This window comes from Danio rerio, chromosome 2, assembly GCF_052040795.2.
Source record: "Danio rerio strain M-AB ecotype USA chromosome 2, GRCz13ab, whole genome shotgun sequence".
Classification (NCBI taxonomy): domain Eukaryota; kingdom Metazoa; phylum Chordata; class Actinopteri; order Cypriniformes; family Danionidae; genus Danio; species Danio rerio.
Genome location: NC_141022.1, coordinates 7167501 through 7184404, shown reverse-complemented (window position 1 = coordinate 7184404; position 16904 = coordinate 7167501). Strand labels below are relative to the sequence as shown.

Below are 16904 nucleotides of genomic sequence, written 5' to 3'. Positions count from 1 at the left end.
GCGCTACTTTGAGATACACCAGATGTTTCTGCAAAAAGCATTTGACCTTGACGAGAAAGAGAAGCTACACTTAAAGGGACAGTTCTCCAAAAAGTCAAAACCTAAGCCATTTGACATTTTTTACTTCCCTGTAACGTGAAAGTCAGTCGATTATTTTTGTCTAGGTAGTACAACATCTTTAAAGTGATAGTTCACCCAAAAATGAAATTCTGTCATTATTTATTTAGCCTTCACCTGTCACAAATCTACACAAAACTAACCTGTAACCATTGACTTCTAGTATTTGTTTTCCCTTTCAAAGTCAATGGTTACAGGTTTCTAACATTTTTCCAAATATCTTTTTAGTGTTAGTGTAAGTTTGCAATGATTTAAGGGTCAGTAAATGGTGAGTAGGCAATGCAGTGGTGCAGTAGGTAGTGCTGTCGCCTCACAGCAAGAAGGTCGCTGGTTCGACCCTCGGCTCAGTTGGCGTTTCTGTGTGGAGTTTGCATGTTCTCCCTGCATTCGCGTGGGTTTCCTCCAGGTGCTCCGGTTTCCCCCACAGTCCAAAGATATGCAGTTAGCCCAAATTAGTTAGCCTAGAGACAACAGGAGGTAAGATCCAATATGCAGGTTTATTCAGCGTCAGGCCAGCAGTGGTCATACAGGTACAAACGGTTATGTGTAGGCAGATCCAGAATCATAGTCATATAAACAGGCAATAGGTCGAAAGGCAGGCGGCTAAACAGGAGAACACGGATAAAAAAAGGTCTAAAAACAGGAAAACAAGACAGGGAAACCGCTTCGTAATGCTATGGTACAGCTAACAAGACTCGGCAAACTGGATGGGTGAATGAGTGGCTTATGTATGGTGTGCTATCAGTCTCTGACAAGGTTCAGGTTGTGAGTGTAATCAAGCTAGATGAATGAGCATGGGTGTCTGGGCGAAGTGCATGTATGAATATGTAGTCCTGGGAAAGGCGGAAGTGTAGTCCAAGTGTAGTTTGTGTGAGAACCAGCGATCTCTTGAGAGCGATCGCTGGTTATGTGACAATGAGTGTGTGTGTGATTGTGTGTGTGGATGTTGCCCAGAAATGGGTTGTGGCTGGAAGGGCATCCACTGCGTAAAAATGTGCTGGATTAGTTGTTGGTTCATTCCGCTGTTGCAACCCCAGATTAATAAAGGTACTAAGCTGACAAGAAAATGATTGTGTAAAGTAAATGGTGAGTACATTTTTAAATTTTGCATGAACTATCACTTTAAAAGGGGTCAATGTTGTGTGGTTTAGTGATGGGGATTACTTCACATGATTATAACGTATTTTGAAGCACTCAAAAAGCTGGTTATTCCTAATCTAATCTAATTTTGGCTCCCATCGGACAGCTTGATTTCAAAATGACATTAAATTGATATCAAGCATGACATCAAAATTGTGGCACAAAGCAAATCGAATGTCAAAACCTTGACGTCTGTTTGACATCCACACATTGATGGCTGTTTGATCAACAAAATAATAGCGCGAAACTATTTATATTATAAGAAAAGTTGTATTCAACTGAAAGCTTCAAGCAGCGATGGTGCAGTGGGTAGCACTGTCGCCTCACAGCAAGAAAGTTGCTGGTTCGAGCCTCTGCTGGCTCAGTTGGCATTTCTGTGTAGCATTAGTATGTTCTCTCCATGTTTGCATGGGTTGCCTCCGGGTGCTCAGGTTTCCCTCACAGTCCAAATATATGTGCTTTAGGTGAATTGGGTAAGCTAAATTGGCCGTAGTGTATGTGTGTAAATGAGGGTGTATGGGTGTTTCCCAGTGATGGGTTGCAGCTGGAAGGGCATCCGCTGGGTAAAATGTATGCTAGATAAGTTGTCGGTTCATTCCGCTGTGGCGGCCCCAGATTAATAAAGGGACTAAGCTGAAAAGAAAATGAATGAATGAATTTGCGTCAAAAAATTACTACAAGACTGTCCTATAATCCGTTTTTGATGTGTTATTCCACATCAATATAGACAAATTACCAGTTTGTAAACATTCAGGATGTAAGTGCAGCAAGGTTGCAGAAAAAACAGGAGTGCTAGCATGTACAGCGAGGTACAGAGTTTGTTGTTGTATGAGAGATAAGCTATATTAATTACATATTATATACATATATATTATTTACATAATGCTTTAAGCGTAATATAACAGCTTGTCACCCAGTGATTAGCACAGTTATTCAGCAAAATTAATGTTAAAGTGAGCCGCGTTCGTCTAACAGGTCCATTTGCGATAGCACCCTCCCAATGGATATTGGATAAGACTAAATGGCCAAGCATCCCGCCTGAAATATTCAAATAACTCTAAGTGATTTTACAAGAGATAAGTTAAAGGCCTACACGTCTTTGGATGCCAACAATTTTGTTCTGTGTGGTCATGAGCAAGAAATAATGTTCCATGATGACCAGATTAAAAACTTTGTAGCGCTAAAAACCGAGGTTTTTCTAGCCAAAGATAAGGAAAGAAGACGGAACTGTACAAGGCCTGGGTAATCATCAACAAGCAAAACTACTGCATTCTGACAGCGAACTACACCTGTACGGCAGGGTATGTGAACCTACATTTTTACTTTTTATTCTAAGCATTCAGTGTTCGTAGTTTAATTAACCATATGTAACTGTTTTTTAGCTGAAATCATTGCTGCAATGAACAACGAGTAGCGTGTTTGATTTAGCATAGTGTGAACTTACCTGATATGAAATGAGAACTGAAGAGTAGAGCATTTTTAATTAGGTCCTCACTCCATTCTGCTCTTATGATGGCTGTTAGACGTCTGCGGTTGGCATTAAAAGCAGTGTGGTGTACGGTAAAATTTAAGTTTACTATTTTTCGAATTTGGCATCCTACCACACAACATGACATGTTTGCTATTGCAACCGGTCTTTTTTTGCAACCGATATTCGCGGTTGAACCCGTGTGGCGTAGGTTGGTAATTCCCCTATTACAGTAGTTCTCAAACATTTTTCATCAAGTACCACCTCAGAAAAAAATCGTCTCTCCAAGTACCACCAAAATAAGCAGTATTGAAATACAATAGCGTAGTAGGCCCAGTAAAGCAGCTACAACTCTGCACAGTTATAAAAACGTGGCAGATTACCTCAGAAATATAGGCTTTATGTCATATATGGAATATTATATGCATCATTTTTTATACATTTTTAAATGTGTGTAGCATGTACATGACATACATCAAACCTCCGCGTACCACTAGAAGGAAGTCTGCGTACCACTAGTGGTACACGTACCACAGTTTGAGAACCACTGCCCTATTAGATGTCAATTTGAGGTAATTTTGACATCAAGGTAATCAATTGACATCATGTGCAATTTTGGACATTTATTTAACATGTTTATTATGTCATTTTCACATCAAGGTGTCACTGGGCTATTTGTAGCTTTATCCAATCCACTAATTTAGTAAAGGTTTTTAAGTTTCACAACAATGTGTCAAGTAGTTTCAACACAGGCTCATTCTGAAAACGTAGCCTAATATACATTTCTGGAGATTGTGAATCTCAATTCTCAAACGGTGCTTCTGAAAATACTATTGGTTGGGTATAGGGAAGGAGGAGGTTGGGTCAGTTGATCGATCAGTCAGTCAGTCGACAGTGGCCTCTGGTGGATTTATGCGAGAACAGCAGGCGAGTATGACACACGTGAGAGAAATTTGAGATCTGAAAAAGCATACACAGCGGCCTCTGGTGGATTTGTGAAAACAAAAACTGCAACAAAACGTAGCTCCTAAATGCATTTGGCGCTCTCCAGAAATGTTTATATAGCTGTAAGTTTTCAGAATGAGCCTGGGTTGGCTAGTTTGGACCCAATTGACTTCCACTGAACAGAAATTGCTAAAACATTCCTAAAAACATCTTCCTTTAAGCAGTAATAAAATAAATGTTTGATCAGAAATGTGAAAACAGGATTATATCTAACTCAAACAAAACTGTATGTATAAATAGAGTACTTTAGATGGTAAAACCTCTTTTCCTTCATACTGACCCGTGCAGAGACTGTCCAAAGGGCATGTGCAGGATACATTTTTGAAGAGCGGGGGGGAGGTGGGATGGGGGCTGGGTGGTTGTCGTCGCGCGCGTACTGATCAGCGGTGTTGTCGCGCGCCTACTGAAGGGCGTTATGTGTCGCGGGAGCACTTTTGATCTTTGGAAGGGCACTTTCTATCCAAGACTAAAAAGGGCATGTGCACTGCACAGGTTGAGCCCTACGTGCCTGCCTTCATATGAAATCATGCGACTTTTAAAAAGAGGTGTGTCCCCAACAATCCCCACCCCTAAACCTAGTTCCATTTGAGGATGAGCAGTTTGGACTAAAATGAGATCATACAAATTCAGACTGGTTTGTGGCTGGAAACATGTCAGAGTAGTTGACGGTTCATTCCGCTTTGTCAAACCCTAAATCAGGGACCGAAGGAAAATTAAAAAATTCATATGGGCTAGCCACTAAATCAAAATATTAATTCATTCTCCTTCGAATTAATCCCTTATTTATCAGGGGTCACCACAGTGGAATGGACCACCAACTATTCCAGCATATGTTTTACGCAGTGGATACCCTTCCACCCGCAACCCAGTACTGGGAAACACCCATTCTCTCTCAAATTCATACACACTCATACACTAGGGCCATTTTTGTTTATCCAATTCACTTTTACTGCATGTCTTCCCTGCTGAAAAATCCAGCTTAAACCAGCTTAGGCTGGTTGGCTGCTTTTAGCTGGTTGACCAGGCTGGTTTTAGAGGGGTTTTGGCCATTTCCAGGCTGGTTTCCAGCCATTTCCAGCCTAGTCTTAGCTTGTCAGGTTGGAAAATGACCAGCTTGACCAGCCTGGTTTAAGCTGGACATAGCTGGTTTTTGCTGGGCCTCCAGTCTGGCTAGGCTGGTTAAGCTGGTTTTAGCTGGTCATCTCCCAGCCTGACCAGCTAAGACCAGGCTGGAAATGGTTGGAAACCAGCCTGGAAATAGCCAAAACCCCTCTAAAACCAGCCTGGCTGACCAGCTAAAACCAGCCAACCAGCCTAGGTTGGTTTAAGCTGTTTTTTTCAGTAGGGTTTGGACTGTATGGGAAATCGGATCACTCGGAACATGCGAACTCCACACAGAAATTCCAACCGGTCTAGCCAGGACTCGAACCAGCAACCTTCTTGCTATAAGACAACAGTGGTAACAACTGAGCCACCACACTCTCATAATCAAAACATTATGAAATGCATTTTCCATTACAATAAAAGTAATAGGAGATGACTCAGCAATATTAAATTTGAAACCTAATTTGTTTCGTGACACAAAACCAAAGGTATTTACTCCTCTAAACGACATGTAAACCAGTCATTCTGCTAAGCTACACAAATAACGAAACGTGAAAGAATTATGGTTTTATTTATTTATTTATTGCTGTCTTCAGAAAGCAGACTAATGAACACTTCACACAGCCCATCATCTCTCCATGCCATCATTACACAACCATGCAGCAGAATATCGTCACTTAATGATATCTTTAGCTGACACTATAAGAGAAAATCATCTCATAAGAGTTTGAGCTAATGTTTGTGTGGCAGCAGAACCAGAATGATGGCATGGCAGTTGTGTGAAGATTTGGCAGCGATAACACAAATTCAACCCTGATGATGCTTGTGAGTGTGGCGGGAGGGGTTTCGGGTGAAGTTTTTAGCGTGCAGTAGGCCAGCAGCAGGAAGAAGAGAGGTGAGAGGAAGCTGATTTAGGAACCACAGCTCCCCCTGCTGGAGGACAGTGGATCAGCAGCTTCACATGTAAGATGAAAAGGAAAGTAATACAAGATGGTCACACTTTATATTAAAGTTCCATTAGTTAATGTACAAACCCGATTCCAAAAAAGTTAGGACAATGTACACATTGTGAATAAAAAAAGGAAGGAATGCAATAATTTACAAATCTCTTGAACTAATATTTAATTTATATAAAAAATGGATAACATGTCAACTGTTGAAAGTGAGAATTTTTTTAATTTCAGGCCAAATGTTGGCTCGTTTTGGATTTCAAGACAGCTACACATTCTAAAAAGGTTGACACAGGTAGCAATAACAGGCTAGAAAAGTCAAATGTACATATTAGGAACAGCTGGAGGACCAATTTTCCACTTAGGTCAATTGGCAACATGATTGTGTATAATAAGAGCCTCTCAGAGTGGCAGTGTCACTTACATTTACACTGCACTGTTCAAGTGACTCAATTCCGATTTTTCTTTCTCCCATGTGGCACAGATCAGATATGGCCCATGTACGTGTAAGCAGGAACAAATCACATGGATTCCGATTTACACAAATCAGATTGAGGCCTTGTTTATATGTGGAAATTTATCCTATATGAATCAGATCTGTGTTCTCCTGTCTGCAGTGTAAGCAGGTAGATCGTTTTTTTACCTGTCAATGTGAGTCGTGCGTCATTAAAAACCATAGCGAATGGCGTCAAGTCTGACACTTTCATTTCAGAACAGACTTCAGCAGAGTCGCAAACCTTTAATCTCATACACGAGGACTTAAATAGCTGTTATATTGTCATATAGCACAGGTATTTAGGCATGTTAACGAGAGCGAGAGAGCGCAATGTCCACCACGTAACCAATATAAACTAATGTAAAACTATTGCATGCATAAGTCACGCCATGGACATTACTTTAAGATGCCTAAAGGTTTAAAAAAGCCTATATACCAAAAGAAAATGGACAAATGAGAACCTTTTTGTCATAAACTATAGTAAAACAGCTTATCAAAAGCTGCGAACAGGTTACATACCGGAATAGAGAAAAGAGCACTCAAATTATCAGCTGTTAGTCAGCGCCCACTCTTTTTTTTTTCTGGCCATTGCGTCTTTGCTGTTTGCTGTGTAAATGCAGATGATCGCATTCGAGTCACTTTTAAAAGATGATGTAAGCAGGTCATCAAAAAAATCGAACACAGTCACAAAATCGGAATTGACCATCAAGATGTGCAGTGTAAATGCAGTCTTAGAGGTCAAGATGGGGACAGGATCATCAATTTCCCCAATGGTGCTCCAAAAAATATTGGAGCAATATCAGAAAGTTTTTCAGTTTTACAAGATCAGTTTTTCAGCGAAAAATTGCAAAGAAACTCCTCATCACCATCTACAGTGCATAATATCTTCCAAAGATTCATAGAATAGGGAAAAATCTCTGTGCATAAGGGTCAAGGCCAGAAAACCATACTGGATGCCTGTGATCTTCAAGCCTTAAGACGCCACTGCATCACAAACAGGAATGCTACTATAATGAAACTCACAATAAGGGCTCAGGATTACTTCCATAAAACATTGTCGATGAACACAATCCACTGTGCCATTCGCTGTTGCCGACTAAAAGTCTACAGTCCAAAAAAGAAGCCATATGTAAATATGTAAACATGATCCAGAAGCACAAATCGAAGAAGTGCCGAATGATGACATTTCATGCTGTTCCCCTTCGGGGGGAACTTCAGCACCATAAGTGGATTTGATTTGTAAAATCCACGCATTGGGAGGATTCGGATCAGAAGCCGCTTGTCTGGAGAGTATTGAACGGGCCAATGAATGAAATTAATTGGCAGCGTAAGCTTGCGCAGGTGTGCGACATCTGCAATTATCTCAGCATATAAGCACACCTGAAGCCAGCAGACGCCATCCTTTTCGCTTCAGATCCTTTCTGAGTGAGTCGATGAGGGTTCCTCTTGCTGATCAGCACTTCAGAGCGAACGAGTGTGTCTCCCGGTCCAGAGTGGGTCTTCGCGGTGGCAGACGGTCGAGCTGGGTTACTCCCTTGCCTGCGGTTCTTTGGGTCCGGTCCTCCAGAGCGGTGCGTATAGTTGCAACTTTCCTAAAAGAGCAACACAGTCGTGCAGCACGTCCTTTTCAGGATGGCGCTCCGACTGTGCGTTTCTGGATGCGGGGGTTTCCTGGCTCCGGATGATGGACACGATCACTGCATTGCATGTTTGGGGGTCCAGCATGTTAATGCGGTGCTCGCGGGCGGTTCATGTCGTCATTGCGATGCCATGACCGTTGCACAGCTAAGATCGCGGCTAACTTTCGCAAGAGAGCGAGCCACCCCAGTTGCCTCCTGTTCTAAAAAAGCAGCGGGCGCTCGGGCAGATCTGAGGGTTTCAGCGGGAGATAATCCGCCGCCCACGGGCTCGCGGACCTCTCGCTCCTCACGGCGCTCCATCCAAGCTTCGGGTGGTGAGAGTGATCCGTCTAACCAGATGGTAGCTCTCACACTCGCTGACACCGGAGATCAGATGTCCTCCGCGGCATCGGAGGGTGGGCTTTCACTGTCCGACGAAGATCCGGACCCGCTCGCCCCCTCCGGGCAGGTGAGCGCTGTCAAATCGGATCCTGAAGCGGACATGTTAGCCGTGCTTTCCCGGGCTGCTTCGGCCGTGGGGTTGGAGATGGTTTATCCCCCAGCTCCGCGGCCGGACCGACTAGATGGGTGCTACGTAGAGGACCAGAAGGCGAAGCCTTCGAAGCCTCTCGTCCCCTTCTTCCCGGAAGTGCACAGTAGGCTCACGCAGTCTTGGAGGGCACCTTTCTCTGCCCGTGCTGCGTGTGCCTCCGCCCTCACCGCCCTTGACGGCGGAGCTGCCAGGGGGTATGAGGCGATCCCGTCAGTGGAGCGCGCTATCGCGGTCAATCTTTGTCCGCGCGGCGCCTCTACGTGGCGGGGTTTGCCCCGCCTCCCGTCCAAAGCCTGTAGGTTGTCTGCCTCCCTCGGAGCCAGAGCTTATAAGGCTGCGGGCCAGGCTGCTTCTGCTTTGCACGCGATGGCCACCTACCAGCGCTACCAAGCGCAGGCGCTGGCCGAGCTGCACGAGGGCGGGTCCAACCCAAGCTTATTACATGAGCTGCGCACCCCGACCGACTATGCTCTTCGGACTACTAAGTCCGCCGCGTGTGGGCTGGGGAGGACGATGTCCACACTTGTGGTTCAGGAACGCCACCTCTGGCTAAACCTGGCCGATATGCGCGACGTTGACAAAGTTCGCTTTCTTGACTCGCCCATATCCCAGGCTGGCCTGTTCGGCGACACCGTCGGTGAATTCACCCAGGAATTCAAGGCGGTGAAAGAGCAGTCGGATGCGATGGGCAATGTCATCTATCGGCGTGGCCGTAAGCCCGCTCCGCCCGCCGAGCCATCCACCTCCGCTGTTCCTCGCCGAGGGCGCCCGCCAACGAGTGCTGCCCCGCCCCCGCCTGCGCCTCCGGCCAAGCGGGCGCGGCGTTCACCTCGAAAGCAGGCAGCCCCTCCTGCCCAGGGCGCCGTTAAGTCCGGTAAACGGACCGCGAAGCGTCCCCGAGACAGGCCATCCGGAGAAGAGGAAACTTGCTCTTTCCCCGCTGGAGGGCGGGGCCCCGATGACAACGGTACTTTTCAGTGCCACCAAAACATCAGTAAAAGAGCACTTTTTCCCTTCCCCGGATGTGACTGCACGAGTTCTGCCAGTCCGGGACGCGCTGCCTTCCGGCTCGCAGACTCTACGTGCTTCGCCAGTGGCTCACGAGCGCTGGGGGGACGGTCTCCCTTCCCTCAGCCCTCCAGCCCCCTCTCCGGAGTCAGGGTGCGGAGCCAGAGCGAATCGCTCTCCTCCAGCTCTTCCGCGGGACCCTCGTGCTTCCCGGATCAGCACACCCACTCCGCGCTGCCCCACCGCTGGTACGTCAGCGATTGTAGCGATGACTCCATTAGCGGGGGCTCTGCCTGCCTGGTTAGCGCGGGCCAGCCCCTCGCGGTGGCTCATACGCACAATCAGACTCGGTTACGCGATTCAGTTCGCGAAACGGCCCCCCAAGTTTATGGGCGTGTATTTCTCCAGGGTCAGCCCCCTGTCCGCCCCTGTCTTGCGAGAGGAGATTGCTGCCCTCCTGGCGAAGGGTGCAATCGAGCCGGTTCCTCCAGCCGAGATGGAGAGTGGGTTTTACAGCCCATACTTCATCGTACCCAAAAAGAGCGGTGGGTCACGGCCAATCCTAGATCTGCGCGTTTTGAACCGCTGTCTGCACAGGCTGCCGTTCAGAATGCTCACGCAGAGGCGCATTCTCCAATGCGTTCGTCCTCGGGATTGGTTTGCAGCCATAGACCTGAAGGACGCGTATTTCCATGTCTCCATTCTTCCACGCCACCGCCAATTTCTGCGGTTTGCGTTCGAGGGTCGAGCGTGGCAGTACAAGGTCCTCCCCTTCGGGCTCTCTCTGTCTCCGCGGGTCTTCACCAAACTCGCGGAGGGTGCCCTAGCGCCCCTTCGGCTCGCGGGCATTCGCATACTTAATTATCTCGACGACTGGCTGATTTTAGCCCACTCGCGGGAGCAATTGATTATGCACAGGGACAAGGTGCTTCGGCATCTCCGCCTACTGGGGCTTCAGGTCAACCGAGAAAAGAGCAAACTCGCCCCCGTGCAGAGGATTTCTTTTCTCGGGATGGAGCTGGACTCGATCACCATGGTAGCGCACCTCTCCGAGGAACGCGCTCGCCTGTTGCTGAACTGTCTGAGGGAGCTCGACAGCAAACTAGTGGTCCCACTGAAGTTCTTTCAGAGGCTCCTGGGGCATATGGCATCCGCAGCCGCCGTCACGCCGCTCGGGTTGCTCCATATGAGACCACTTCAGCACTGGCTTCACGATCGGGTCCCCAGACGCGCATGGCACGCGGGCACACACCGGGTCTCGGTTACTGCGCTGTGTCGCCGCGCCCTCAGCCCTTGGAACGACCCCTCGTTCCTACAGGCCGGTGTGCCTCTAGGACAGGCGTCCAGCCATGTTGTTGTTTCAACAGACGCTTCCAACACGGGTTGGGGGGCCGTGTGTCGCGGGCATGCGGCTGCGGGCCTCTGGAAGGGTGCCCAGCTGCATTGGCATATCAATCGCCTAGAGCTGTTGGCAGTGTTCCTCGCTCTCCACCGCTTTTTACCGGTGCTGGAGCGGCAACACGTGCTGGTCAGGACGGACAGTACGGCGGCGGCGGCGTATATCAACCGCATGGGGGGTATGCGCTCTCGCCGCATGTCTCAGCTCGCCCGCCGTCTGCTCCTCTGGAGTCACCCGCGGCTGAAATCGCTGCGCGCCATTCACGTCCCAGGCACGCTCAATCGTGCAGCCGATGCGCTCTCACGACAGCTGTTACGCCCTGGAGAATGGAGACTCCACCCCGAGTCTGTTCAGCTGATATGGGCGCGATTCGGGGAGGCCCAGATCGATCTGTTTGCTTCCCCCGAGAACGCTCACTGCCAGTTGTTTTTTTCCCTGACCGAGGGCTCTCTCGGCACGGATGCACTGGCCCACAGCTGGCCTCGGGGCATGCGCAAGTATGCGTTTCCCCCAGTGAGCCTGCTCGCGCAGTTTCTGTGCAAGGTCAGGGAGGACGAGGAACAGGTTCTGCTAGTTGCGCCCCTTTGGCCCAACCGGACCTGGATATCTCACTCCTCACTCCTCGCGACGGCCCTCCCCTGGCGGATCCCTTTGAGAGAGGACCTACTCTCTCAGGGACAGGGCACCATCTGGCACCCTCGCCCCGATCTTTGGAACCTCCACGTGTGGTCCCTAGACGCGAGGAAGACTTAGGTAACCTACCGACTGCGGTGGTTAATACCATCACTCAGGCTAGAGCCCCCTCCACGAGGCGCGCCTACGCCCTGAAGTGGAGTCTATTCACTGAATGGTGCGTCTCTCGCAGAGAAGACCCCCGAAATTGCCAGATTAGTGTTGTGCTCTCTTTCCTTCAAGAGAAGTTGGACAGCAGGCTGTCGCCCTCCACTCTCAAGGTTTACGTGGCCGCCATCTCCGCTTATCATAGCGCGGTAGCTGGCGGCACCGTGGGAAAGCATAACCTGGTCATCCAGTTCCTTAGGGGTGCTAGGCGAATTAATCCATCCCGCCCCCCTCTCATGCCCTCTTGGGATCTCGCCCTCGTTCTCACGAGTCTGCGATCCGATCCCTTTGAGCCACTCGAATCAGTATCTCTAAGATTTCTGTCCCTGAAGACAGCTCTGCTGGTTGCGTTGGCCTCCATCAAGAGGGTCGGGGACCTGGAGGCATTTTCGGTCAGTGACTCGTGCCTGGAATTCGGGCCGGATTACTCTCACGTCATCCTGAGACCCCGCCCCGGTTATGTGCCCAAGGTTCCTACCACCCCCTTTAGAGATCAGGTAGTGAACCTGCAAGCGCTGCCCCCGGAGGAGGCAGACCCAGCCCTTTCTTTACTTTGTCCAGTTCGCGCTCTGCGCATTTATGTGGACCGTACTCAGAATTTTAGATCATCTGAGCAGCTCTTTGTCTGTTATGGCGGTCGGCAGCAGGGAAGTGCCGTATCGAAACAAAGATTATCCCACTGGATTGTGGATGCCATTTCACTCGCTTATTCGAGTCGAGGTCAGCCGTGTCCCCCGGGAGTTCGTGCACACTCCACTCGGAGCGTTGCATCCTCTTGGGCGCGTGCACGCGGCGCCTCTCTAACAGACATCTGTAGAGCTGCGGGCTGGGCGACACCCAACACATTTGCAAGGTTTTACAATCTGCGAGTGGAGCCGGTTTCCTCAAGGGTATTAGGTAACCCTTTGGTGATTGAGGAGACAACTCGGTAGGGTGTTGAAACACGCTTGCTGCGCCATTCTCCCTAACACGGAGGTACGTGCGCCTTTTTTATCTGTCAGTAAAGTTCCCCGTCAGGTGAGCCCTGCAGATTCCTCCGTGGCCCCCAGCACTGACTCAGCGGAGGAGTCACTTGCTGGCCCACTACGTTGTAGGTCTGCCCGCTGGTCAGCCCGCGTTTTGGGTATAGGTGCCTGCTATGCGTGATCCCCACTAGGCGATCCCATATGCTTATTCCCCACGGTTAAGTCCCCCCCCTGGGCGGACCTGTGTCTTCCCTCTCCGCTAACCACTCTTTTGCTATGCGTACTCCCCCTTTTTAGGGCTAGTCCATATGTAAATTCTGCCATCTATCCCCCCCTTGGGTAACGGATGGCCTCCGCAGCGTCCTCCCTATCGGGATTGCACGCTTCCCAACGTACTGTCGTATTTCCTAGAATTATCTAGATGCTCACGACTTCCCAAAAAATATATCTAAATCCGTAAAACTTCTGTTGAAGTAGGATAAATTAGGGCCAGGGACACGTTGGAGGACCGCGCCCCCCATGATGTGGGTGCGTCACGCTTGCTTGACTATCTCCTCATCGGGGGTGTTGGTAAGGTGCAGTCATTATGGCGCTTTCAATCGGCTCCCAATGCGTGGATTTTACAAATCAAATCCACTTATGGTGCTGAAGTTCCCCCCGAAGGGGAACGTTCGAGGTTACTAAAGTAACCCTTCGTTCCCCGAGGAGGGGAACGGAAGCACTATACTCCGTCGCCATAATGACTGTCCCTTAGCTGTTTGAAAGTCTCTTCAGCTTAAAAGGATGGCGTCTGCTGGCTTCAGGTGTGCTTATATGCTGAGATAATTGCAGATGTCGCACACCTGCGCAAGCTTACGCTGCCAATTAATTTCATTCATTGGCCCGTTCAATACTCTCCAGACAAGCGGCTTCTGATCCGAATCCTCCCAATGCGTGGATTTTACAAATCAAATCCACTTATGGTGCTTCCGTTCCCCTCCTCGGGGAACGAAGGGTTACTTTAGTAACCTCGAACGTTCAGCTTTATAATCTTAAAATGTGAGCAAAATCACCTGTTTTGTCTTCACTTTAGACATTACGCTAGAGAATCATTCAAATACTAGCTCTAAAAGGACGTTGGTGAAGTAGCAACGGTTTCTGCTGTTCTGACGTCAGCTGCAGATATAAATGAATGGCGGAAGAAAGTAGTTCCTCATACAAAAGGATTTTTAGACTCTTTGTGTTTGATTTTCTTTTTATATACATGATTATGACGTTAAACTGTTGTATAAACGCAATATCACACTCGTTGTAGTGCAATGTGGCAGTGTATATATATTAATATATAGAAATGTATATGAATGTAAATAATATATGTAATATTAAAAATCATGGCCGCCATATTGAAGTGTCATTCCAAATCAAAGTGTTCGAAACTGGCCACTTCGAAGGCCCCTTTGGAATTAGGTCTTTTGAAAGATACAACTGATGAACACTTCAGGCCATGATCCTGAGTGCAGGGAAGTCACACACTGCTTTCATTTTGGATGAACTTCTCCCTATGCTCTAATCCCTTTAGTGCACAGGTGTCAAACTCAGTTCCAAAAGGGCCGCAGCTCTGCACAGTTTAGTTCCAATCCTAATTAAACACACCTGATCAAACTAATTGAGTCCTTCAGGCTTGTTTGAAACCTACAGGTAAGTGTGTTGGAGCAGGGTTGGAATTAAACTGTGCAGGGCTTCGGCCCTCCAGGAATTGAGTTTGACACCCCTGCTTTAGAGGGACACTCCAAAAGGATTACAGCATAGATGAGTCTTTCTGAATAAAACCCAGCATAACACTGGGTTCACATTCCATTTGGAAGGACTCATGCCTATGCACTAATTCCTTCTAAGTTTTTAAGACATAGTGTAGAGTTAAGTCCTTCCGAATGGAACTCAGTATGTGACACCAAACAAACATGTGCCTGAAGTTCTACCATTCAAAATCCTTCATTCAAAGTCGACAAATTTGAGAACTTCAGTTCAAAACGACACGTAATTATGGTGGCCGTGATTGTTTTCATGCTGAAGTGCTATTAAAATGGCAATATACCTCATTTGGAATGCATCATAAATAGGAGAACTTTTAGAAAAGAAAAATAAACTATTATTGCAACTTTACACCTAGCAGGTTTATACAGTTGAAACCTGAAGTTTACATACACTAAAAAAGGAACATAACCATTTTTTTTTAAATGTCTGATGGTAAATGATACTAAATGTTTACTACTTTAGGTCCTTTAGGATTACCTAAATGATTTACGTTTGCTAAATGCCAGAATAATGAGAGATATTTTTTTTTTTATAATTTTTTTATATTTTCTAGACATTCAAAAGTTTGCACACATTTCCTTGGTATTTTTTAGCTTTGCTTTTAAACTGTAGAACTTTGATCAAATGTTTGGGGTATCCTTCCACAAGCTTCCCACAATAGTTTGAAGGATTTTTGGCCCATGGTGTAACTGAGTCAGATTTGCTTGCACAAGCTTTTTCAACTCTGCCCACAATTTTTTTATAGGATTTAGATCAGGGCTTTGTGATGGCCGCTCCAAAACCTTCACTATATTGTCCTTAAAGCACGTTTTAACTAATTTGGCAGTATGCTTAGGGTCATGGTCTGTTTGGAAGACACATTTGTGGACAAGTTTTAATTTTCTGGCTGATGTCTTGAGATGTTGCTTCAGTATTTCTACATAATGTTCTTCCTTCATGATACTGTCTATGCTGTAAAGTGGACCAGTCCCTCCTGCAGCAAAACAGCCCCACAACATGATGCTGCCGCCCCCACACTTCACAGTTGGGATGGTGTTCCTAGGCTTGTAAGCTTTCCCTCTTTGTCCTCCAAATGTAACACTGGTCATTATGGCCAAACAATTCAATCTGAGTTCCATCAGACGGCAGGACATGTCTCCAATAATTTTTCCCAGTGTAATTTAGCAAATTGTAATTTGGCTTTTTTTGTTTATTCTGGCTTGTTGATTTTCTCATGTTGTCACACAAGTAAGCAGTGTGTTTGAGCTTTTCCTTCAATACTATTCTACAGTTGTGCCTCCAATTTAACTCAAATGTTGACAATTAGCCAATCAGAAACTTCCAAAACCTTAACCATCATCTGAGCTTTTTCAGAGGCAGAATAATCTTATTGTACGTTAACTTGACTCTCAAGAAAAGTGATAACAATTTCTCAAATATATCTCTCTCATTATTCTGCGATGAAGCATAACAGAAACAAGATTGACAATCCTAATTTACCTAAAAGAGAAAAAGTTTATTCACATTAACACCTGACTTATTTTAAATTATACAGTGTATGTAAACTTCTGGTTTCACTGTATGTGGTTGTTGTTGTTGTTGTTGTTGTTTTCAGGATTCTCCCAAAGAGAATTCTAAATATAGTTTCTTGTTTTCGAGCTTGACAAAGGGAATACCTGATCTTACTGACCCTACTGAACACACACACACACACACATAAAGGAAACACAGAGGCATCAGACATGCAGGTTTACACAGGTGCTACAAACAAATGACTTAGACAAATGAGTCAGTCCTCAACAAGACGGTTTTTAGTAGTATCTTCACTACACAACCTAAACACAATGATATAAACATTGCAGACAATTCCATGCATTGGGAAAATTTTAAATGCTTAATTATTAATGCTGATAAAAATTTCTAAATCTATGCGCATCTCCTCTTTTAATTATATGAACAACTGATGAATAAAAATGTGGATGAATATGTAGATAAAGTATACAGGCTGAATTCACAGCAGGAAAAAAGGGTAAATCTGATGTGTTCTTGTGAATGAAAAACTCTGATTTCAGGAGTCAACGCAGGTGAGCATGTCCTCACCCTTGCCAGCTTTTTTGGAAAGCAAATTCTCCTGGCCGTGTGTGAGTCATTATGCATGCAAATCTGCCAGAGGATTTTCCATCGCTTCTAGAGATTTACATGCCCAGTGACAGACTGAGAGCATATTAAAGGAGAGCTCAGAGAGGAACGAGCACAAATCGTTCTTTTTGCGATGATATTCACGTTAGGGTTAGAAGGGTGCTTCATTTACAGGCCGAAAAGGAAAAGGAGTTCAAGAAAAATGCTAAAACCTCATCTAACCTTCAAATCTAGCATTTTCAGTCCAACAATAACCTGTGGTAGGATGTTTAAATACCACCTTTCCACTTGACACCTGAGACGGTCTTTCCTCATTTCCAAAAAAAGG

General features: G+C 46.5%; 3 protein-coding genes across 3 annotated transcripts in view; all 3 read left to right on the top strand.

The window, feature by feature from the left end:
• Positions 1–16904, top strand: part of LOC147846195 (uncharacterized) — a 1020765-nt gene that overhangs the window by 760663 nt on the left and 243198 nt on the right. The window contains exon 3 of the mRNA XM_087240427.1: positions 13384–13679. The gene's annotated coding sequence lies outside the window, so the exon portion shown is untranslated. The remainder of the gene's footprint in view (positions 1–13383; positions 13680–16904) is intronic.
• The window catches only part of rgs1 (regulator of G protein signaling 1), a 26225-nt gene continuing 10286 nt past the window's right edge, over positions 966–16904 (top strand). The window contains exon 1 of the mRNA XM_087240441.1: positions 966–1203. The gene's annotated coding sequence lies outside the window, so the exon portion shown is untranslated. The remainder of the gene's footprint in view (positions 1204–16904) is intronic.
• The window catches only part of LOC147846197 (uncharacterized), a 14952-nt gene continuing 1620 nt past the window's right edge, over positions 3573–16904 (top strand). Inside the window, exons 1-2 of the mRNA XM_087240195.1 lie at positions 3573–3858; positions 7451–9344. Of these exons, the coding sequence (XP_087096321.1) occupies positions 7913–9344 (1432 nt within the window). The 5' untranslated portion in view covers positions 3573–3858; positions 7451–7912. The remainder of the gene's footprint in view (positions 3859–7450; positions 9345–16904) is intronic.